At 39.8% G+C, this 23,782-nt stretch overlaps 1 protein-coding gene across 1 annotated transcript in view; it reads left to right on the top strand.

The window, feature by feature from the left end:
• The window catches only part of TECR (trans-2,3-enoyl-CoA reductase), a 27,112-nt gene extending 4,630 nt beyond the window's left edge, over positions 1–22,482 (top strand). The window contains exons 2-13 of the mRNA XM_019474903.1: positions 8,029–8,104; positions 8,613–8,664; positions 9,002–9,046; positions 10,404–10,507; positions 12,864–12,979; positions 13,098–13,203; positions 17,744–17,816; positions 17,907–17,950; positions 19,325–19,382; positions 20,110–20,198; positions 21,246–21,291; positions 21,391–22,482. Of these exons, the coding sequence (XP_019330448.1) occupies positions 8,029–8,104; positions 8,613–8,664; positions 9,002–9,046; positions 10,404–10,507; positions 12,864–12,979; positions 13,098–13,203; positions 17,744–17,816; positions 17,907–17,950; positions 19,325–19,382; positions 20,110–20,198; positions 21,246–21,291; positions 21,391–21,518 (937 nt within the window). The 3' untranslated portion in view covers positions 21,519–22,482. The remainder of the gene's footprint in view (positions 1–8,028; positions 8,105–8,612; positions 8,665–9,001; positions 9,047–10,403; positions 10,508–12,863; positions 12,980–13,097; positions 13,204–17,743; positions 17,817–17,906; positions 17,951–19,324; positions 19,383–20,109; positions 20,199–21,245; positions 21,292–21,390) is intronic.
• Positions 22,483–23,782: the final 1,300 nt, after the last annotated feature.

Genomic DNA, 23,782 nt, shown 5'->3' with positions numbered 1-23,782 from the left:
CACAGACGTGAGACTAACTGGCCTGTAGTTCCCCCCCAAAAAATTGCGATCCCGCCGGTGCACCCCGGCCCTGGCGCAGCTGCCGAGCAGTCCTCGCTACCGGGGGCTGCAGGACAGGAGCAGAGCAGGGCAGGCAGATGAGCCCCCTGCACACAAGCAGCGGCCGCTGCCAGCCCTCCTTCCTTCTCAGCACAGCTGAAGAGAGAAACGCTTAAAAAATAGGCAACGTTGTCTTAAGGTGACTATTAAGAAGCCAGTGAAAGGCAGATTCAGCTTTGGAAGTACCTTGAACTCCTGATTTTGAATTGGCTGTATTCAAACTTAGTACCAAGAATTATGAGCAACCACCCACTTAAGCCAAAGTATGCTGGCCCTAATGGATGGACAGCGAAAAACCAGAGTGGCTGAGTGACTTCCCTCTACTTATGAGATGTCTGTGTTAGAACTGATATGCAAAGTCAGGTTGCTGTACTCCTAGGCCTATGTCTCGATGGCTGCCTCTACATTTCGTATTCTGTAATAATGCTAGAATAGGTCTTGTTTACTTCAGGTATTGGTACGTTTCTAATTTCACCTCAGCTTTTTTATGACTAGTAGCTCAGGAGAAGCTTAGCCAGAACAACTACAGTTTAAAGAAATATCTGCATACCTGAAAGTACTGCACCTGACTGTTTGAGGAGATTCACCTCTGAAAATTTAGAGATTTATGAGAGAGACTTGTATCTAGATAACTAATATCCTCTAGGAGTGCTCATGTCTCCAAACTGATTAGAGAACAACTCTTTTGACCTATTTTAGATGTGTTTCGGAGCTTATGATACAGTTTATCCTAGAAGTGCCTGCTTTTCTCCTTTCCGTACAAGGAATGTTTATGTGACGTGCTCAGATGTAAATGTCTGTAGCAGAGCTCTGAAGTTAGGCTAATGAATTCTACCCTTTCTTTCTACTTGACAGGTTTAGGTCTTCAAAAGCATTTCATATAAAGAAAACAGTATGGCTCTCTGACTTCCTAGAGGAAAGATACTTGAACAAATATACTCATACTGTAGAAAATTAGTGTCGTAAGAGCCACAGTTGTACTTTTGCTTCCTTAACTGGTTTGGATGGGAAGTGCCTTTTGTGAGCAGTGATAACCAAAAATGTTTTGGAGTCTTCACTCCCTGAGGACAGATTGAACTGACATATGCGGTACAGTCTAAAAGCAATAATGTACTGGCCCCCCTTGCTGGCATTTAAAGTTTCTCCCCCTTCTGACTGATGAAAACCCTCTGAATGCAAGGGGGGGATGACTGCTGCCTAGCTAGCATTGCTGAGATGTCACAGCTCCTGTTACAAAGGTTTCTCCCACTCAGAGCTATGCTGTCTAAAGCTTCATCAAGTAAGAGCACTGAGAGCAAGTGCCAAAAGCAGGACTGCAGAGGATTTTAAGATTCTGTGTCCTCCAAGAGTTGCCTGAACAAGACAAGGCCACATATGAGGTATTTGAACGGTCATTTACAGGGACACTGCTGAAAATTGCCCTGCTATTTGAAGACATCTGCTCTGTTTTCACAAATAACACATAAGATTATTATCACAGAAAGAGACGAGACGATAGGGAAAAACATTCTCCCTTTCTCTTCCCTCACCACTTCTCCACACACTTACCAACACTTTCTACGCTCAGTTGTGCTGCTTCACTTAAAAGACAGCAATTTGTCCTTTTTCCCTATGGAGCTCGAGAGAGAAACTTTTAACTTTGTATAGGAAAATTTGATAGTAAAACATTACTGGGCAGGAAGTACCTGGAGCTACTCAGAACCTGAAAGCTACGTTTCAAATCAAAAGTCTTATTTTAGAAAAAATAATGGACTTCTTTGAAGTATATTTGAAAAAATTAATACAAATCTTGTGAGTTCACCTGTCAGTATAAGGGCTCCAGACTTCCCAGGGCTTCCAGTCTTCCTGCCCCGTCAAAAGACAGCAGACCCATCCTTGATACCTCTAGGTAAAAAAAAAAGGAAAAAAATCTCTCTCCCTTCAGTCTCTTCAATTCCATGTCAAAAACATACACTGGATGTACGTTTTGACATCCATACACCAAATGATCCATGAAGAGTAGTAGTGGAACTACAGATACTGAAGTTCAACATCGCAAATCACAGTGCTGATGCAAAGAAATTATTGTGGTTTCACAAAGAGTTTATAAACCTTGTCATTGTAGAAAATAACAACCATAAACTAAAGCCCTGAGGCAATGAGTATTATCTTGCACATGGAAAAGGCTACGCAGTGGTGTTGAAAGACCTGCACGTCTACCTAGTGTTGAGTCAAAGCTGGCTTAGGTTCTCAGATGGAGGCACTCCAGTCCACTTCATAGTGACAGTGATACTCAGTGAATGATGTGACTCTGCAGCATGCCTGGGAAATTGGCAATGTGCGGCTCTGTGTTAGCCAGTGTAAGTAAATACCCACTGAGTCAGTATTAACTGGTGCAGGTTCCTTTCCCAGCTTGTGTATCCTCCTGGAAGGTGTCATGCTAGTAAAAGCTGGAAAGCTTTCATAGGCTTTCAAGACCCAGGCTTCACTGTGAAAGCACAAATCTCTAACAAACAGCTCTTGCATTTTGTGAAAAATAAACCAGCCTCCCACTCCCAAGGGAATACACCTTCCTTCTCCTTCCTGACCATTCCTACACAGACTTATTGTATCCCCTGTCAATTATATGAACGGATTTGTCTTTCTGAAGGATGACCATTTGTAGCTCTACACCTGTTACCATCCTCAGGTCCAGGTCCACAAAGCGACCTGGGCTTTGCCATGCCTTCAGGTTAGGCACCCAACTCCAAGAGGGGCTATGACAATTTGGTTAAGGGACCCAAGTTTACTTCACTGTGTGGTATCCCAAAAGGCATCCACTGTAGGGAAATGCTGAGCAGAATGACAATGGAAGGGAGCAGTGCTTGAAGCAGCCCAGAGAGACAGGAATTCAGGATTCCTCTTTGGTAGGAGACTGCCCTTTTCACTGGAATACACTCCTGTCCTCTCCTGCCTGTACTTTCTGGTCTTTCTTTTGAATCCTTTATTCCGTGCTTGGTGGCCCAAGCCACCTAAGCCTTCTATGGCAGGAGTGGGGAATGGCAGAAGACAGTCAAAAGTAATTTTCCCACTTCCTGGCAGCATGTCTAACCATTACGTATAAAGCATGAAGAACTAGATCATCTCCTTTGCTGGCAGTTTAGTTTCGTTCAGAAATAATCTAAATGCTGTGCATTGTGCTGTCCTTGGGATCAAGATGCTTACTGGATGAAGGTCCTCGAGGATTTAGATGCAAGCATGCCTAACTAACAAATCTGAAACAGGTGGAAGAAATAAAAATGTAGGGAGTTTCAGCACAGTTCAGACGGTGGTTCTCATTGGCTTGCACAGGAGCAGAACTTAGGAAGCTGAGGAGTGAGTACCTAGTGTGTGTCTTGTGAACCTTTAAATGTTAGACATCTAAATTCTACAGAAGTAAAATTTAATTGTGTAAAACTTTTTGAGTATGGGTGTCACTGTATCTCCTCTCTTTATACACAGTGAAATAATGTAATAAGATTCTAGTCTCATGAAATATGAGCCATTTGCTTCAGAGAGGTAAGGCTTTACTTAATCGGACTACTTACAGAATAAGGTACAGCACTCCACAGGTAAGATGATGCAATTTCACTTTGTGGTTAAACGTTTGCCTTGGTTCTGCTTTGGGAATTGCTCGTGCAGCGTGTGGCTAAGCTATGGAACTCCCCGCCTCAGGACACCGTGCATGCAGTTTACACAGGTTTAAAAGGCAAGTGGATCAACTAATTGAGGAAAAATCCATGAAAAGCTATCAGATACAAAGGCAGCACTTCTGGCGCAGGAAAATCGCAGTCTCTGTGTCTGTCTCCTCCCTCCCCCTCAATCACTACATTCTTGCCCTGTTTTATTACTTTTCCTGAGTCACCTACTGCTGGCTGTATCAGAAGGAAAGATACCGTTCTAGACGGATCCTTAGAGTCATCCTCTGCCACAGTTTGTACATTCCTGTGCAAGGGAAATTTCAGACTGGAAAGTCACTTGTAGCAGCAGCAACAGCGCAAACATAAGTTTGGAGTGTGAGTACACTTACAACAATTTCCCTTTGGCTTAACTCTATTGACTTCAAGAAAGTTATTCTTGATATGCCCTAGCGTGAGATCACACTAAGACATGCTTACTTCCTTCAGGAGCAACACAGTATACCGGAAAAGTCTAAGGAGATAGAGCAAATGACTAATTCCACAGGAAAAATAAAATGTTTAGAAAGATTTAATTAGGACTGTGGCAACCACTGAACTTTTTTTAGTGTTAAATTCAAGGAACCTGACTTATGTAAGCACTCTAATAGTTCAGGGGGAATTAATTCATTCTGCATTACTCTTTCTCAGGCTGGTTGGTTCCTAGACTGTAAAATAAGCACTTTTTTTTACTGAGTAATTTCAAAAGAAATCAATACAATATATGCTTATGTCAGTGCTCACAAAATCTCACTCAGCTATAGTTTACTGAATCTGCTGAGTACAAATTGCTGCAAATAAAACTTCCAAGATGCACAGACATGATAAGTGTGTCAGTATTTCCATAATATTTATCACATAATTTTTGAAGATCTGTTGATCCTTAAGCATTTGATATGGCTTTAAACTGCGGGAATTTGACCTACTGTAAGTTTGTAATCCTATTGAAGGGACACTGCATCTTAAAAATTGTTTTTTAAATACTATTTGCTCAATTGTTCTTCCCCTATGAATAAACTTTCCCCCTTTTGCTTTCCCCTTTTGTTTTCTGAAAAAAAGTTTAACAGTTGAATGTACTTTTTCCTGCTTATATCGTATATTGATTATTCTTTGCCCTCAACCTGTTCTACACAACAATAATCAAGAAATTTTCTGGTTTTAAAGACACTATCAATCTTTAAACCTTATGCACTAGAACAAATTTGTCTTCTAAACATTGAAGATATATATTTGTAGTCACTTATTAAAGAGTTTTAACATAGCTATCTTGCACAAATCTGCCTATGGATTAAGTTCTACTCAAAGTAGTTTTAGAGAAGCTGCAATTTAAAATGCCTTTAGAAATTCACCAAATAAGAGGACTGTAAGTCATACTACACTAGTGCAAGCCAACAGTCAGTGTCCTATTGTGCTAAATGCTTTGAAAACACACAGAAATTAAAGTTCTCTGAGCCAAACAATTTATGTTTGAAAGGGATGATACCCATCAGTAAGTGTTCCAAGAACAGATTGCTGGGTATCTAAAAACTGTTGCCAACCAATACATTAACTGACTTGGTGCTGCGCCTGAAGACTGGAAACACTGTGTTCAGTGCTACGCGGGTTCATGTGATTGGCCGTTATGTTCAGAAAAGATAACATTTCTTGCCTTGGATCAGGCTTTTCTGTCCCTTATGCAGGGAACATCTAAACACTGTTGTGTTTAGATGGGGGGATGTTCTGATACGGCTAAGAGGTGTGATAATTAGAGGAAGCAGTCTTGTTTTCACTCTCGTCGCACAGCTTTCTATGGGCCGGAGTGGAATCTAAAGCTGTGTTCCTACATCCGTCTTCCTGAAAAGGGAAAGAATGTTTGATATTTGCTTAGATCTTGAAAGTAACTGAAAGTAACTGAAATGTCTGACGTTCAGGAATGGGTGTCCAAAAAAAATACAGAAACACTGAATAATTTAGGTTGCAAGGGGCTTCTGGAAGTCATGTAGTCCAACTCCTGCTCAAAGCAGATACCTCTAGATAAATGGCATTGGGTCTTGTCCAGTTCAGTTTTAAATACCTCCAAGGATGGAGATTCCATATCCTCTCTAGGCAACTTGTTCCAATGTTTGGCCAAGCTCACGGTGAAAAAATTTCCTTGTATCTGATTGGATTTTCCCATATTACAACTGGTGTCCATTGCCTCTCACCATTATCACAGTGCACCTTCAAGAAGAGTCTGGCTCCATCATCTTTATAGGCTCCCTTTAGGTATTTGAAGAAATGGGCCAGTACAGGCAGGTATGTCAGTTTGGCACTTCAGACATGCTGGAACCAAATAAGACTATAGAAGATCCTGGATGATTTGTTTGTTTGTTTTCCACACTGATTCCAAAGGTTCACAGAAGTACCTAAATTTCTGTACAGCCACTCCCATGAAAACCACAGAGCAAAAGAAAATGCTCTGTAATTTTCAGTCTGACCTTACGCATAAAGAGAATAACCCAATTAAAAGAGCGTAGGCGGCAGAAAGATATCCAAACCACTCTGTAATTAGCCTGGAGACGGTTTCTCTAATAGAGCCGCTGAAGGCCATAGACTAAACCTGCCCCTGGGGCATTCTGATCCAAGATGTATATGCTGGGAGTGGGTATGGAACGGGAAGGAGACCGCTAAAGCTGTGGGCCCTGCTGCAGTCTGTAGGGCAGCCCAGTGGTATGCATTGACACAAGAGCTTTGAGATACACCAAAGGTTTCAGTAACCCTTGTAGCACCTCGGCATCAGAAGGGACGAAAAGTGGTTTACAGCCCCCACAGTAATTGTTCTGTGGACTGCAAGAGTCAGAATGCTGTATTTCAAGAATAGCCCGCTGGGAAGGGAATCCACATCGTTTGCTTTCCCATGGAGATGTCCCACAGACAGACACATTAAAACTTGAAATTTGTGTTATTTCAAATATAAAAAATGAAGGGGAAACACACAATGTCCCAATAATCTGTCACACATTCGTTACGTATCACAAAGGAGGAAAAGTGCTTACCTCCCCTGATGTCCCACTTAGAGCTTACAATGCACAAGCAGAAAATACCACTGCATTAGTATTCCTTGTGGAGATCAGATTTGATACTTCTGGCTGGAGCTGAAGTGCTCCATTGCTGCACCAATAGAGAAAGAACAATTTGGGACAAGTAAAAGAAGGAAATAAGATACTTTAACCAAGTGATCTCTTCAAAGCAACCCTATTAGAAAGATACTGGACTGTGACTCCTATTTTTAGTAAGGAATCATATTTAAAGTCTAATGTTAATCTATCCTCTTGGCTAGTTAATACCAAACATAATTAATGCTGGATGTTTATTTAAAAAAAATACAACAAACTTTTGGTACTAAGTAATGATAGTCCCAGTCATTTAGTCTGAACAGATAAGCTTTGAACTTTCACTCTTAGCTATACCACAAAGTTCCATTATAAGGTGTTTGATGAGAAAAAGTGAAATTAAAACACCATCACTGTATTTTAGGTTTTGCTAGCCTGCTGCAACTGGGCTTTGAAACATCTGGGGACTTTTCTGCTTGGCTGTTGATTAAAATCACAACCTTTTGCCAAAGTGCCATTTGATCACGGAAATAAACTGCTCTTTCCTTTTCAGAACTGTAGCTAAACCACTGCTTGGAATATAAAATGCTAATATATAGTTACTAGTACAGGTGATCTGAGAGGCAAGAGTAACACTGAATATTCCTATAACAACCTTTTAAGGATTTGTGAAGTCCAGATCTTCAGCTGCATCTGTTCATTACGTCCACCAATGTTTTCCACTCTCTTTACAATTCAAATATTCTGGGAACTATGCACATTAATCTTCAAGCTGTATGTACTCAGAATATTTGCATATTTAATTTTTTTTTCTCGAACTGTCTTTCTAGTTTTTAAATCATAACAGTTCTGTTCCTTAGTGAGTCCTGTGAAATTTCTCTATCCCTTATTTGTTCCTTTTGCTCTAGCATAAGAAAATACCCCAGATCAGTGCGTTTTGATCAGTAAGTTAGCTACTTCTGCTTCTGAGTATATCCAGGAAGACAATTTATTTGGCAAGAATATTATTTTTTTGCAAGTTGAGTGCTTTGAGAACCTGGCTATGATTAAAGCTGTCTCTTGAGCCCATCAGAATTCTTTTTAACACAGTCCACAGGTCAGAGAAAAATGGTGTCTCCCTCCGAACAATGATTGTGAATTTGGGAAACAACTGAGAGTTTAGAGATTATTTAGCCAATAATTAGTAATTATCATTTTGTGTCCTACCAGGTGGAAATCCTTGATTGGAAGACAAAGAAACAGCTATGCTTCCTAGATAAGGTAAAACAAAAATCTGTTTAAAATGCTAGGTGACTATTTAAAAATTACTAACTTTTCTTACGTAAACTTAGTGTTTGTGAAGGGTATTTCATCTCCTGATAGCCTTCCTTTGGCCACTGAAGAGGCAACGATTACGCACACTTCATACTGACTACAGAGTACTTCAACCCTTTTCCAGAAGGAGCTTTTGGGCAAAGAGCACAATTTCAGCTGCTTTGCTAAGATGGTGCCAGTTGTGCCTTACTCACTCATAAGCCATCAAACTGTCGCTGCTGTTGTAGTAACTCTTGATCACTGCTAGAGAAGCTGCCTCTGAAACGGATGCCACAAATTGTCCTCCCTTTTTCCTGTAAGAAGTACTTTGAATCTTCCATACCAATCCTAGCCATCTGTAAGAAAGTTATACTGTTACGTTGTTTGAGTCACATTTCTACTTGTATAGTCTTGCACCTAGCAGTTGTCTTTCAAAATATGCATCTTACACATACGATATTTTTTTGTTGCCTAGGTGGAACCAAATGCCACAATTAGGGAGATCAGATTGATGTTCCATAAATTATGTGAGTATAACTTTTGCAGCAGTTCACATCACATCGGAATATCCAGTATATAAAGAGGAGAAAATTACATAATTTGAAACATGTGATGTACACACACACATAATGCTAAGTAACCTGCACATGAATGTGATCACAGTGAGATTACAGTACCATTTTTTTACACTATCCTGATACTCCTTTGTATTTTTCTGCTGCATCATTTCTCACAGATATTCACGTTGAATAAATATTCCTAAAAATCTTTAACTAAATCTTATCTTGTTGTGTTGCATTCATTATAATAGTGGATGATCTAAACCAAACATTGTATATCACACAATTCTGTATGGTCTTACAGATCCTCGGTGGTATCCAGCAAGGCAGTCGATAAAACTTGATCCAAGTAAGTACTTGTGAAGACTAGAGTAACAAAGCTCTGAGCAGGGGCCTGGCATAAAAGGTGTACTTTCATGGGTATTAGCTCTTAAGGATGAGTTTCCAGCTACGTTAATTAGCACTATGAAGGCTGAAGAGAATCCAGAACAAATTTAATGCTTTGAAAGTATTGAACAGAGTTCCACCCATGTGCCTGGTGCTTGGTAATTAACTCAGGCATCTGCACATGGTTCCAATGCACTTTCTAACTACCGAGCACTTTTGCTTTCAAGACAGGCAGCACAGATTCTAGCTACTAATTTCCCTTAGCTGCAGTGAAATGATCTCCACAGTGTTGCTCAGATGGGAGTACTAAAAAGGGCAATGAGTTAGAGCTATCAATTCACATAATCCTCTGCTCTCAGGCAGGAATTACAGTTCTTGTGAGGTAAGCTAATGCAAAACACATTGCCATGAATGTAGGATTTGCTGACAAAGCTGATGCCAGCTGGCTGACTTCATTAATGCAGTTGTAGGTATTGCTACTAGAAGCCTCTTAGTACATGGCCTGGGTGCACAAAAGAAAGTCTAACTGCCAAACTGTGTTAATTCATCTTAGCATTCAGTAGAAAACGTAGCACTTTCTTCTTTTGCTTCCATTAAGCATAATTTTATTTAAACAGTCCCTTAAAAGTATGCTGGTGAAGATCAGTTCACTGTGTAGAATCTGTCCATGGAAAACAGGTGTATGAATATCTTATTTCCTTCTTCAAAGACCTACCTTGTCAGATTCCTCTGTGGACTTATGTTGTGAGACTTGCCATGAGAAAATGCTGGCCTTCTGGAGATTCCCCCAAATCTAGGCATTAGAAGCTTGAGTACTAGCCCAAGTCCTGTGGAATCACCTCCTGGCTGGTTGGTTGGGAAAAAAGGAGGCAATGAAAACCTCTGTAGGAGAGCCTTCCAACCTCAGCTTATCCTAGCTTCTGTTTGTCTGACGATGAGCAACGAGAAGAGTGGAAGAGAGAGGAGAGAGATGGAGTTGCAGTTGACTAGGAGGTCAGTGAACTATGTTAAAGGGCAGTGACCCATCAGCAAATTCCGCTGTAGCAGCGATGAAGCGAGTCTACCAGACTAGGCAGGCACATAGGATTGAGAATTCTCCTAACTGTCTTGGCGTGAATAGCGGATCCAGGCTTATATGTGACTACAAGGATAAATCAAAATTAAGTATAAACATTCTTAATTTGTTTATTGAGATTCCAATAAACCCATGTCACGTCAAAGAATCTCACAGATGATTGGTTAAAGCACAGTATAAAGCTAGTATGCTACCAAAGTTAACTTGAATTTCACTGAGATGTAATTACTTCTTTCCTTCTCAGAAGGAAAGTCCCTGAGGGATGAGGAAATCCTGCAGCACCTCCCTGTTGGCACAACTGCTACCTTATACTTTAAAGATTTAGGGCCACAGATAGGATGGACTACGGTGAGCTATGCTTCAAGTCTGAGCCATTTTAATGGCTATTTTTCCATAATTAATCCTCACATCACTTTTTGTCTCTCTCCAATATTTCTGCATGATGCCTGCTCTGATGGTGGATGCAGGCAATGAATCCTCATTGCTTCAGTTCATTTAATCAGGGAAAGCGGTAACAGAATATTCTGAATGCCTAGTTCCCTGGGAGAGCAGCAGTGGAAAACTTGCTGCAGGATAGGCTGGCTCTACTGAACTAAGGTGCAGGTTCTCAAATGGATTTAGACGTCTACTGCAAAATCACTAGGAACTAGGTGTCTAAATGCCTTTGAGGATCTGGTTCACAGGGCCTGCGTAACCCTCCTGACAAAGATCAGGATTATACTCCTACGAGTTTGTCCTGCAAAGAGGCATGCGAGCAACTTCACATGCCAGTAACTGAAGTGACTTCAGCAGGAAAATGCATGAATGTAAGATCAGTTAGCTGTCTGCATGTGGCTGCATCCCGGGATGCTAGTGGCAGGCTGACAGCTGATAATTTCTGCAATATTAGTAGCCATCCACAAAGACCTTGCATGTTTACTGTCTTAGCTCAAATGCAAATCCTGTCACAACTCACTCGGCAGGCAACACAGCACTGCTGTTTATGCAGTGAGGTGGCCAATGACCCTTCCAGTTCTTCAGAAGGTCCATGATGCGCATGTTACACTAGTTCTAATGAAACAGCACAGCACAAAGGGAAAAGTACCCCGTAATTTAAAGGCACATTTACCATTTCTTTGCTATGAGATATTAATAGAATCTTGTGTTAATGACAAATAGCAAAGACAACATTCATAGGAGGTAAAATAAAAGAAGTCAAATGTTGTGCAAGATGTGACTCTTCCCATCACTACTTTGGATGCAATGCTGATAAATCAGGCAGCTATTACACAATCCAAAAACCAGCAAGACAGGCAAAACTTCTAATGGCAATATAGACTCCAAGACACACATGCATTAATATATACCAAAATATCACAGTGCAGAGTAACACCAGACTTCTGCCATTCCACAATCTTTCCTTTACATTCTGCTCTCCCTGCCCTTCAAGCTACTTAATTCAAATGTAAGCCAAGAAATACTTCAGTCTTATCAAATAAAAAAGGCAAACTTGTCATCTATGATCAAATATGCTCTTCGCCAGAGAAAATGCTGATTGCTACAGAAGTCGATAACACAACTTTTCTGAGTGTCAAAATAACTCTAAATACATTAGAAAACAGTGGTTGGGGTCATCTATGATCAAATATGCTCTTCGCCAGAGAAAATGCTGATTGCTACAGAAGTCGATAACACAACTTTTCTGAGTGTCAAAATAATACATTATACATTAGAAAACAGTGGTTGGGTGGGTTTTTTTTTGTTTTTTTTTTTTTTTTGTTTGTTTTTTTGACAGAAGTACAATCAATTTCCCTTCTTTCTCCATAAATGAGGTATGCCCACCTTCCGATAACACAACTTTTCTGAGTGTCAAAATAACTCTAAATACATTAGAAAACAGTGGTTGGGTGGGGTTTTTTTTGGGTTTTTTTGTTTGTTTGTTTGTTTGTTTTTTTGACAGAAGTACAATCAATTTCCCTTCTTTCTCCATAAATGAGGTATAGGCCCACCTTCCTCACTTACAGAAGTGTGGAAAATTCAACTGTCAATGTTTGGTCCAAAGTTAACTTCAATTTAAAGTGATGTTCCTAAGAAATACACACCTATCTGAAATGAAATCAAGCTAGATAATAGCCTCTTTGGTTTCCTCTCTTTTTTTTTTTTTTCCTTTTTTTTTTCCTTTGTGTTCAGATTAAGGATTGTTTGAACGTAGAATGAATTGATTGTTTCCCAGGACATCTGCTGTTCATACAGATGGGGTCACCTGTGAACACCTACAAGCTGTGTTTTAAGTTTAAACAAAATTCATTCATTAGAAACAAAGTTCCTCTTTTTCAAGATAAATTCTTCACCAAATTTCATTTTAACCCAAAGCAAAGCAACAGTTTTTGAGGGCAAGAGGAGGGTGAGCGCTGCGTAAATGTAACACGCATGCATATTTATCGTGATCTCTGGGCTGCCATGATTATCTTTTCACACCCATACTGTGTCAGCTGCACTGGCAACGGCTGTTTGTATGCAACTGAGGCAAATGCATTGCAAAACATTCACGTGCATGTCTACCACTTTCATAGCCCTAGCCCAAACCTGCTATTCCCTCCCTGCCTCTCTAAATGCCACCCTGGGTCAGTGGAGGCGTTTATCCCACTGCATTAGTTATCACAAAGAAACCAAAGCAAGACCATCATCTAATTCAGCTGTCTAATTATTTTCTCTCTTTTTGCAGGTATTTTTGATAGAATATACAGGTCCATTGTTCATCTATTTTCTGTTTTATTTCCGCATGCCTTTTGTCTATGGACTGGATGAGAGGTTTACATCAAGCCCGCATCCAGTAGTTAAGTAAGTCCGTTTGCAGGCTTGAGCAGTATTTCTTGTTAGCATTGTAGTCTTATTCCAAATGTCTTGCCACACTTGTTTTTTTAAGCACTCTTAAATGCTTTTGTCTTGCTGTTTCTAGCTTGGCATGTATCTGCCATTCTTTCCACTACATCAAAAGGTTGATTGAAACAGTATTTGTTCATCGGTTCTCCCATGGGACTATGCCACTGAGGAATATTGTGAAGGTAAATTGTGTCAGAATCTATCCATAGCCCCCCTTACAAATCCAACCTAGCCGACCTATGCTCTGCCTCTGCAGAACAGATTTTTTTGGTGTGGCTTTTTGTAGAATGCACAGCAAATCTCACCCATATATCTGTAGTTCTTTGAAAAGACTTCTTAATGTCGCTATTGTATAATGTTGCCATACTGCTATTCATGTTACAGTATTCTCATTGCTCATGTAGAATTTTAAACCTTCGGGGTTCCCTTCCTTTTCACTCAGCTAGCTCCTGGGCCGTGAAGGTTTTAGTAACAATGTTAATTTTTAAGGTAGCACAGGCAGGCACAATATTGGGAGGGTTGCTTTTTTAAAAAAAAAAAAAATCTACTTTTTGCAACAGTCATTTTACATCTTCTTTGCCCCTAACACTCTCTTTGCTGTTAAGCAACTGTTAATTTACCTTTGATCCAGCGCAAAGCAGCTTGGTTGTTCTGCATTTTCTTCTCCTGCAGGTGCACTCCCTAACGTTACCAGTGCTGCTGCGGCATAGGGCAGCTGTTGAGATGCGGACCCCCTGTTTCCTAGATGTCTGGGCCGTAGTACAGTGGACTGCATGGTTATGCACGGGCTGTAGTTGCGTTACGAATGTTTGCAACAGAGTACACACTGGTATTCAAAAATACGCTTTATACTCAGGAAGGCAGGAGATTATCATCTACAACTGGAAAAGCATGTAGTATAGTATCAGCATGTGGGTATTTAATGTTTGGTATTTAGACAGTCCCTTTGAATTTGGATTATGGCAGTGATACTCCCAGCAGCTGAAGCTCTACCTTGTGGCTAACTCCTTACAGCTGTGCAGCGGCTCTGGTAGTTCTGGTGATAGCTTCGTGCTTTCTAAATGGAAGGAGGGTCTGTAGTTGAGCAGTGGCCCTCAGAAAGAATCCTCCCCAGCAATTTACTGTGTTTTCTGCAGCGGAAGAGTGCAGGGGTTGTTAAAAGGCTAGCAGATCTCTTAAAGACTTGTTCTTGACACAATAGGAGCTAATGCATGATAAACAGCAGATAGATGAGCAACTTTACCTTGAAAAAGAATCGGTACAGTGTGATAAATCTTCATTTTCTCACTGCCATCTCTGACAACTACTCGTTCCTTTCAGACCAGTTCAGCTGTTGCTAAAATTGACGTTTGTACCAGTCATTCTGGTCACTTCAACTTTTCCACCTTCTCAGGTTGGTGGTACTTGCTTTCACCTGTAAAGTTGCTCACAGTTCTTCTTCTACTTGCTTAGCAGTGCTTGGGTTTGATTTGCTTTTACAGTTTCATTGACTTTGGTGGTGTTACTCCAAAATTGTGCCAGTGAGAAAAATATCACAGCCTCTTCCCTTTTTTCTCTCACATACAGATGGTAGACAAAGCTTCCTACTTTAAGAGTTTGATCACGTACATAGCAGATATAGATAGCTTATTTCCTAAGCGCAATGGAAAGCTACCTTTAACAAGAGACACTTCAGTCTCAATAAGCAGAGATCTGAGACAGGCATTGATGAGATTTGTGATTTTCATCCTTAGTTTACCAAATGAAAAGAGGAATAAATTATGCCGTAAAATGCTGCAGGGCTCCACCAAAAGCAGTTCATGCTAGATACTAACATAGTATAATTCTTTCCAAGATACATGATTTTTCTGGCCAATGGAAAGGTAGAATACTTGATTTATCTGGACTTAGTAAACAACTGGCTCAGGGTGAATAAGATAGGGATTAATACAAAAATTGTGTGGTGATAAAGGAACTAACTAAAGGAAAGATGATCGTGGTTGTGCCAGAAAAGGATCTGTCAGACCTTTAATAACAGGGAGGTACCAGTGGAATTCCTCAAAGATTAGTCTTATGACTGGTATTACTGAACATTTTTGTGGGTAAAAAGAATGGATATTGTCGCTTTCTATGAAAACATCTGGAGGAAAGAAAACACTAGACTTAAAGAAATACCATTTAAACCAGAAGACGATGTAACAAGACAAACAGAAGGGTACATGCTGGTCACAAATAAACATAGGCAGAGCATTAAGAAATAGTTTTGATCATCATAGGGATCATCCATTGGAGCAGAGAAGACAAAAATCCTAACCGTAACTTTGTAAACTTAGGAATAATTTATTTATGGGATTCCTGCAATACCTGAACTTGATCCACAAAATCTTTTTAGAAGAGATTGTTGTAAAGCTTTATTATTCACCTGGAATATGAAAGATTCACAGAAACAATTCCTTTCTTTCAAGTGAGTTTATGAAGTCTGCGTGTCCTCTGCTGTTCCTATCTGAACCTCACTGGAGGCTTTTGTATGAGCAATAAGGCTTCCAGTGGCAGCTGGACGTTTGTAGTGTCACTGCTGAGGACCTTAGCAGTGGCAGACTCCACTCATCAGAAAGCTCCTTTTCTTATAACTGAGGAATACTCTTGCAGTAAATCATGTTCTTTGGATGAATAGTACTTGTTCAGTTTAATTACAGCATGTAGCGTTGGGAGCTGAGCCATGATAATTTATTTATTTAATTTCACTTTACTGAAATCCATTGCCGTATGATCCATCCCGTGCCAAGCCCCGAAGTTAGGGAAAGGTTTTTCATAAGATGCCATTCTAAGGTTACAAGAAACTGTTTCCACCTAAGTTTGTACAGCAGTTAGTAAATTGTAGGTGATGGTGGAAGAAGCTAGTGTTAGGGAGGAAGCAGTAGTTTATGGATAGGACCCTAACTAGATTGTTCCTCACTCGAGTCTTTCTTCTGGCTCTGCTGCTTTTCCTGGGGAAAAGGGAAGTCGTCAGAGGGAAGTTACTTAATCTCTCTGCCCTTTTGTCCCATCTGACCTGTAATTATTGGTTATTAATTTGCTCTTTCTCATCAGTTATCTATTAATATATAATCTCAGAGCAAGGACATACTATGTGCTTGTATTACAGCGTACCCAATAGAGCGTCCATTTTGTCTGAGGTCTCTGGTCACTTCAGTGGTTCAATTAACTCTGAAAAGAAAGTGGAAATGCAACAGAATGTTTGATACAACTGCTTGCAGCAGATGGGGGGGCTTACCTTTTGCCAGCATTTTCAGAAAAACACACCATTGGACACTGCAGTCAGCTAGTGTGGGTTGCAGACGCTGAGGTAATCACTTTTGGGGGTATTATTGCTAGAAATGCAGTTCTGGTATATATAGGGGAAAAAGGCTGCAAAATTCAAAGTAAAAAAAAAAAGTTAAACCAGTCAGGACAGGAAAGAATGCAGCCTTGGATAAGAATTTTGGCTGCATGAGCAGGAACGGAAAGCTGTGAAGGAGAAAGCAGAAAGACCTAGAAATGTCTAAGGTACGTGAACCTGGTGGAAGGCCAAGAAAAAAGCATCACCAGAAAGAGTAAGAGGATCAATGTTTCACTCAAGAATGAAAATAGGAGAGAAGGAAAGATAAGGGGAAGGAAAAGAACAGGACAAGTGGTGAAAGGAAGATAAAGAGCTCAGTTTTGGTCTTGCTAAAGTCCAGGTGATAACCAAACATGCCCTAAGACATTAAAAACTGAGGCACTAGGTTTGATAAAGGAAGAAATCTCAACTGATGAGAGGCAAGTTTATGAGTTGTCGACAAGGGTTGAAGTCTGTCTGCAAGAGAATGGCACCTAGAGGTGAGAGCATAGAGGAAGAAGAGGAACGGGCCAAGAAAGGGCCTCTCTCCTACCTACAGATATATAAGGAGGAAAAAGATAACCTGTCACCAAGATACAGAAGCAGCAATGAGTGTCAGAAGAAAAACCACAAGAAAAACCGCAAGAGGCAGGGCCAGGAAAACCAAACAAGAGGTAGAGATTGTCATTGTAAGTATGTTTTTTTCATGGATGAAGCCTGTGAACAAGCTCTGAGATTGGTCAGGAATGAGTCAGTACAGCCATTAGTGACAGCTGCGTTACTGGAGTTTAGAGGATGGAAACTGGATCACAGAAAGCCAAGGACAGCAGCAGAAGGGACAAACTAAAGATACCGCAGTGAAAAGGCAGAGGAAAGCGTCAGGCATGATGACTTTAGGTAGGAAAAGTCAAAGCGTGGGAAAGAAAGAAAACTGATGGGGTGAAGGAGAAGAGGAAGGGCAAGAGATCGGGCAACACAAAGTAATAAGCAGGGAAGAGAGCACAGTGCCTAAATCTGGTTTTACTAAGTCTCAGGGGTTAGCAAAACAAGTCTCTCTTTAACATACAGTCTGTACGGCACTTCATCTTTGGCCAAATGGCTTGCCAGACAAGATAAATTTGTTTTCAATAGTATGATCATACTTTCTAAAACTGTTTATAAACTTAAAGCATATTTGAGAAGAAATCTTACTCTATGAGTATATATACTTCCTTCCTGTTATTTCCTATTGTCTGTTCCCACCTTACCACACTTAGTATTGTCATTTTTTGTTGTATTATCAGCAACTTGAAGGATCAGCCCAATTCAGTGTTATCAGCGGTCCTTGCAGTGAATACTGGCCTAGAGGATTGTACTAAAACAAAGAAAAATTCCCTGTTTTTCAGAACTGCTTGTATTACTGGGGATTTGCAGCTTGGCTTGCTTATTACATCAATCATCCCCTTTACACTCCTCCTTGTAAGTAGCAAAATAACGCTCAGTATGATTTAAGTACTTATGTGTTTGTATATTAGTACTAATCATGTCAACTTTTTTTTTTTTTAATAGCTTATGGGAAAAAACAGATAAATTTTGCTGTGATCATGTTTCTGGTAGGTTTGTTGCTCTTTTTATAAAATGCTAAAACATGTTACTTTATTTCTTACGTTGTATAAGTGGAGGAGTGAGTAGGATAAGCAGATACTTAAAACTTGAACACTTGGGACATACTACTAAAGATGACCACTTGCATGCAGAACGGATAAATCTGTCAGTTTTTAATGTGATCTTGTACACAAAGGAAGGTTTTGATTCAGTATCCATTCCGAGACTGGGACAGTCTCTCATAATCTTTAAAAGAATCCTGGAACTACCAGTTTGTGTTTAAAAGCCAGTGAGTTTGTTTTGTGAACTGTTTATTGACTGTTAAGAATCACAACAGATCATAAAACTCAGAAACTGGCCAACTAAGAAAGCATGTTGCTGATAATTTCCAGGGATAGAGGTTCGTTTTGCTGGGCTTCAGAAATTTTTTACAGCTTTCCTTATGAAGCAAAATTCTTAAGTCACTGGCTGTTCATTCTCACAGTTCCTAGGAACATTTCATACATGCAGAAGCAACGTTAGTGTAGCCAACAAAGATGTACCCGTTTTTCCTATGTGTGTGTAACTTGTTTAGAACATCAGCTGTTCACTTGCTTTGAGAAACTAATCATCAGTGACTGCAGGATCTCAAAGCAGCTTCCCAGTATGAAAATTCTGTGAGTTCATAATCTATTCCCATTTTATAGAGAGGCTACATAACTGAAAGCACAGAGCTGGGAACAAAACTCAGGAGCTCTGACCACCAGTCATTTGCTTTAATAGTTATGCTTTGCAGACACTGGAGACTGTCCATAATCATATCAATGAGTCATTTCAATACACTTTCTGCATGATTGATTGGGGAAGCATTATTTAAAACCAGTGGAGGAAGCTGGGTCAATTATATTTCATGATTCATATCAATTATACTCTAGAGAAGAAAACTTACTTAGAGTCCAACCCATATCTTTCTTGGGAGATTAATAACTTTTGAGAAACCAAAACTATCCAAATCAATTTTGGGGTGTTTTTAAAGACATAAGAATAACCAAAAGATAAAGCAAGTATCTCCTGGATTTACTTTTATCCCCTTTGGTTTATTGCCTTTAAATCTCATGGGGATTATATAAGTAGTAAATTTGATCTTTCGGACACTAAATCCACATTTGCTGGCAAATATCATAAATACATAACACAGTATAATATGGACTCATGTTTGAACAAAGACATTCCATCCTCCTGTCAGACAGCAATCTTAGTTAAGGATATTTATTATGTTTATAATAGATTCTCCCCCCCCTCTTTTTTTTTTTTCTTTTTAAAGTACCCCAGGAAATAACAAAAGGAAGAAGAGTAAATAGAAGGGAAGCACATTTTTAATTCTGTCATGCTTTTTCTTGCAGCTGTGTGAAGCTGGAAATTTTTCCATTCATGTTGCACTCAGTGACCTCCGGCGAAATGGTAAAAATTGCATTATCATATTTGACTTTTGCGCAGCCATTCAGTACTTCTACAGTTACTCTACCTCATGAAAGACCTGATCCTGGAGGGCGTTGATACCCACCAGCTGACTGCTGTGGGAGCGCAGGTTGCTCAGCACTGTAAAGATTGGATTCTAGGGGAGATCAGGAAGTGCAAGGAATCCAACACCAGACTGTTAAACCGCGCTTCTTACTGTAATTTTTATTGGTTAGGGCCAGGTTGTGTTGGGGGGAGCAGTTATATTAGTTACTGGTAGTGCAAAAAGAAACAGTGCTCGTATAAGCTATGCTTTGGTGAGCAAGGGAAAGTAATTTCACTGGCTTCTATAGGGGGCACAAGGTCTCTGTGCAGGCCAGAGATCCTTGGGCATGAGCCAAACATCTTACAGCTATCAACTATGACTGCTAAAATTCCATTCTGTGACAATCTGACAAAACCTTTAGCTTCTAAATCTAAAACTTGAGGTACCTCTTCTTACAGGAGTGACTGTGATCAAAGGCATATGTAGATGACTTTCTAATGCCCAGAACATTTCCTCACAGTTATCCTATTCCTTCTTGTGGGTCCAGAGGACATCCTGTTTTCCCACATCCTGCTTGTCCCTCTGACAGTGATGAGACACAGGAGTAGGCAGATTCGGGTTGTCTTTAAGGAAACAATATGCTTAGGAGTGTGAATATTTTGTGATTTGTTTTCTAATCTATAGGATCCAAAATCCGTAAGATCCCATATCCAACAAAGAATCCTTTCACATGGCTGTTTTTCTTTGTATCTTGCCCTAACTATACATATGAGGTATGTATTTTCAAACAAGAAGTTAAGATTTTTAGTTTTGCTGAATATATTTTCATTTCTTTTGGAATGTTAAACATGGAAGAAACCTCTGAAACAGTTCAGATCAATACATTTCCCCTCCTCCCCTAAAGCCCACGAAATCAGATTGCAGACAGGAACTTGGCTGTTCTTCCTCTCCTCCTTTGAGGCAGTACTTACAGGGCTAACCTTAAACAGCCAGCTCAGACCCTGGGCCTATGCTTCAGCGTGGCTGCTAGACAAGACAAAGATACACTTTAAAGCAGTGCGAATTTTGCAGACAGGAACAGGGAGATTGCCACTGAATGTGTGTTGCAACGAGGGGATGGGGGCATCTGGTGGATTTATAATATAAGAGAGCCCAGGAGTATCACAGTACGCAGGAAGATAATGGGCAGACGAAGGAAGATATTGTAGTAGAAAAAATGGGGAAACAGACGAATAGAAGATATCGTGGTAGAGAAAATAGGAAATAGGCCCCGGTCGTCTTCCCCATTTTCTTAAGTTATACAGTTGCTTGTGTTGGTGGTGACTGCTTTAGAAGCTTGAATCAGTTTATTGCTTCATATTCCTTAATCAGGAGCCAAACTCCTGACTCAGTTCAAAAGCAGTTAAAACCAGTGCAACTCTGTAAAATTCACTCTTGCACAGAAGGGCAGCATCAGGTTTAACTTCAGTGGAGATTAACAGATGTTAATGAGAACAGCATTTCGCCTCAGAATATAGAAAGTTACCATTCCTAGCATTGATGGAGGTGTGACAAATACAAATTAGGCAGAGAAATGGAAAGGACACTGTTGTAATGCTTAAAATTTTGTCATGATAATAGCTATGGAATCAAACACAAAGGTTTTGTTTGTGATAAGGCACTGTTCACCTTTTGGCTAAAGGTTATTAACACTAGAAATTGATCTGGCTGACCTTGGCTTTTTTATTTACCTATACTAGGACAAGGTTGTTTTTGATCAATAGAGACATAAATGCAAATGCTGTCACCAGAAATATTTTAAATTTCCTTGGCCAAAACAGGTGGGGACCTGGATCAGTTTCACTATCATGACTCAGTGTGTTCCAGGTGAGTAACGTTTTGGTACTTCACCCTGAAGTGATGTCAGCAACAAGAGTGTGTTTTTAATCTGATAATGAAACTTATCTTTTTCTCCCTTCCTTCCAGTGGGGCTGTTCACCTTGCTTTGCTTCATTCAGATGACAATCTGGGCAAAGGATAAACACTGCACCTACCTACGAGAATTCAAGGATTATCCAAGTCTTCGAATGCCAATTATTCCTTTTTTGTTGTAAGAAAAAAGGTTTAATTTGAATATTGCACGGAACTTCCAGAAGAAAAAGCTCATAAACCTCCTGCCAAATAAGTGAATTAATTTAAAGGATTTTGGTGCATGTTGAATCCCCACTGCTGAGGGAAATTGTATGCACTTGAAAGCTACACTTCCTTACATTCAAGAATTCTCAACTCAGAAGCACTTTCAAAAAATAAGGCTTCATTGCACAGCTGGTAGTCAAAGCCCCTACAGTTCACTGTAACCTGATTGACTTAGATTTTCCTGTACTAGTCTATTTAGATTGATGGATCAGAGATACTGAGAAGTCTGTGCTGAAAAGCAGCTCCAAATTTAGCAGTGGCATTCTGCAAGACATAAGTAGATTGGAACGAGGACGTACCAGCTAACAACTAGAGAGCTCAGCTCAGCCAGCACGGCCAGCTGGCCTGGAGACAGTTGCATGATCTGCCTTCTTTGACTTGAAGAAGAGAGTGTGTTGCCTGGAGGCAGGTGCTTTGTAACAAATAACATTACCAAAGAATATGAATGGTTCCTGGAATAAAGAAACAGGCAATATCTCAAATACATGATTTGGGTCTAACCCCTAATTTGCCAAAAGAATCTGAAGTAAGAAGTATTTGTAGTATTTGTGGATGTAAACATCCTGCGTTGTTGGGGTTTTTTTGTTTGTTTGGTTTTAGTCTTCTTCATTGGTAAATTGCATACTAGTAAATAAGGTTCAGGAGATCTGATCTATGCTATATCTGTGATATTTGGCCTGTTTTCATATAACAAATCCTTATGATACTAAAGGACCTTTTACGTAGCATTTTATGTCAGCATTCTCTGAATAATTTTTAATACACTTTGTAAATACATGAAGTGACTGCTAGGCCTCAGAATGCTAGCTCCCTTTCTATTTTCAGAGCCAGGGAGAAAAATCAGCTACATTTTGGACTTCCTGTGTTTTCTTTTTCACAAGATGTTCAGTGGGACTTAGTTGGGTTTTGTGCAAATCTAGTAAAAAAGGAGTATTGCAATCTATCTGAATGACATTTTAAAGAAGCTATTTTAGAATACGAAGAGAATACGTAGATACTGTTTTGTTTCATGATTAATTTATTTATCTATAATGGATGTATAGAAAGGTTTTTGCAACTATTTGTAAGGGTGAAACATGCTATAAATTCTAGACTATATTTTGAAATCAGTTGAAATAATTATGGCAAAAGAAGATGACTACAGCTGGTTGCTGAAGTTTCTTAATATTTTGCACAGTAAAATGCAAGAACATCCTTATATAAAAAAAATCTACATCAATTGAAGAAAAAACCTAACAAAGCAAAAATACATGACCCAGATTTTATTTCTGTATAACATATTTTAGAGAAGATTTCTTAGAAACGGTTAGATCTGGTAGATAACTGAAGCAATACATCATTATGAATTTGTTTTCAGTATTGTTATTTTCCACTAGTTTAACTGTGAACCAGAGAAAAGAGCTAAATGTCAAATGATTTCCCACTGAGTGCAGCGTGGAGTACAAGCAGGTTGAAATTTTCCTTTTGAGCACAGGGAAAGCATGTACCCTATTCATATTTTACACCCACTTAAGGTCCAGCCACAGGAAAGAAAAATTTGGTCTTGTTTAGTAACAGATATCTTTGCAGGCCTCCATGAGAAAACAAAACTTTTGGCAGATTTGGACATACTCTCTTTCCTTGTAATCTTCATTTTGACATTCTGCTTCTATTTGAGAAACTTGAAGATGAGTATGAGATCATTCTCATTAAGATTTTTTTTTTTTTAAAGCAAATTTCTTGCCTGGGTCTGAGATCTGAATTAATTCTTCCCATTCTTGCTGAGACAACCGTCTGTTTTCACTGGCAGCCTGGTGGCAGGCTTCACAGACAGTGAAGCAGTCTCCCAGCACTAGCCCCAGCAGCCAGCACTGATGTTCTGGCCTTGGTAGTCCTGTGCACTCAGAATGGCAGGAATCCACTTCTAAGCTGTGCAATGCTCTCTGCCTTGTCTGGCAATGCTCTGGGCCTGTCTGCTGACTGGTAGCAGTTGACTTAAGAGTTAAACAAGAAAAACCTACCAGCCTGAAACAACCAGATAGAGAAACGTCTTTAATGCTCTTTACAGGTCATCAAGGAGGAATGAGACTTCTCTTCTTGTATCTTATAACGAACTTTATGTTAGAGGAAGATTTTGTTCTATAGCAAGGACCTGCCTTTCCTTTGACACTTTCAGCATGTAGCGTTCCTGGTAGAGCAGTAG

The sequence above is a fragment of the Aptenodytes forsteri genome, unplaced genomic scaffold, assembly GCF_000699145.1.
Source record: "Aptenodytes forsteri isolate BGI_AS27 unplaced genomic scaffold, ASM69914v1 Scaffold237, whole genome shotgun sequence".
Taxonomy (NCBI): Eukaryota; Metazoa; Chordata; class Aves; order Sphenisciformes; family Spheniscidae; genus Aptenodytes; species Aptenodytes forsteri.
This window is presented reverse-complemented; position numbering and strand designations above follow the sequence as displayed.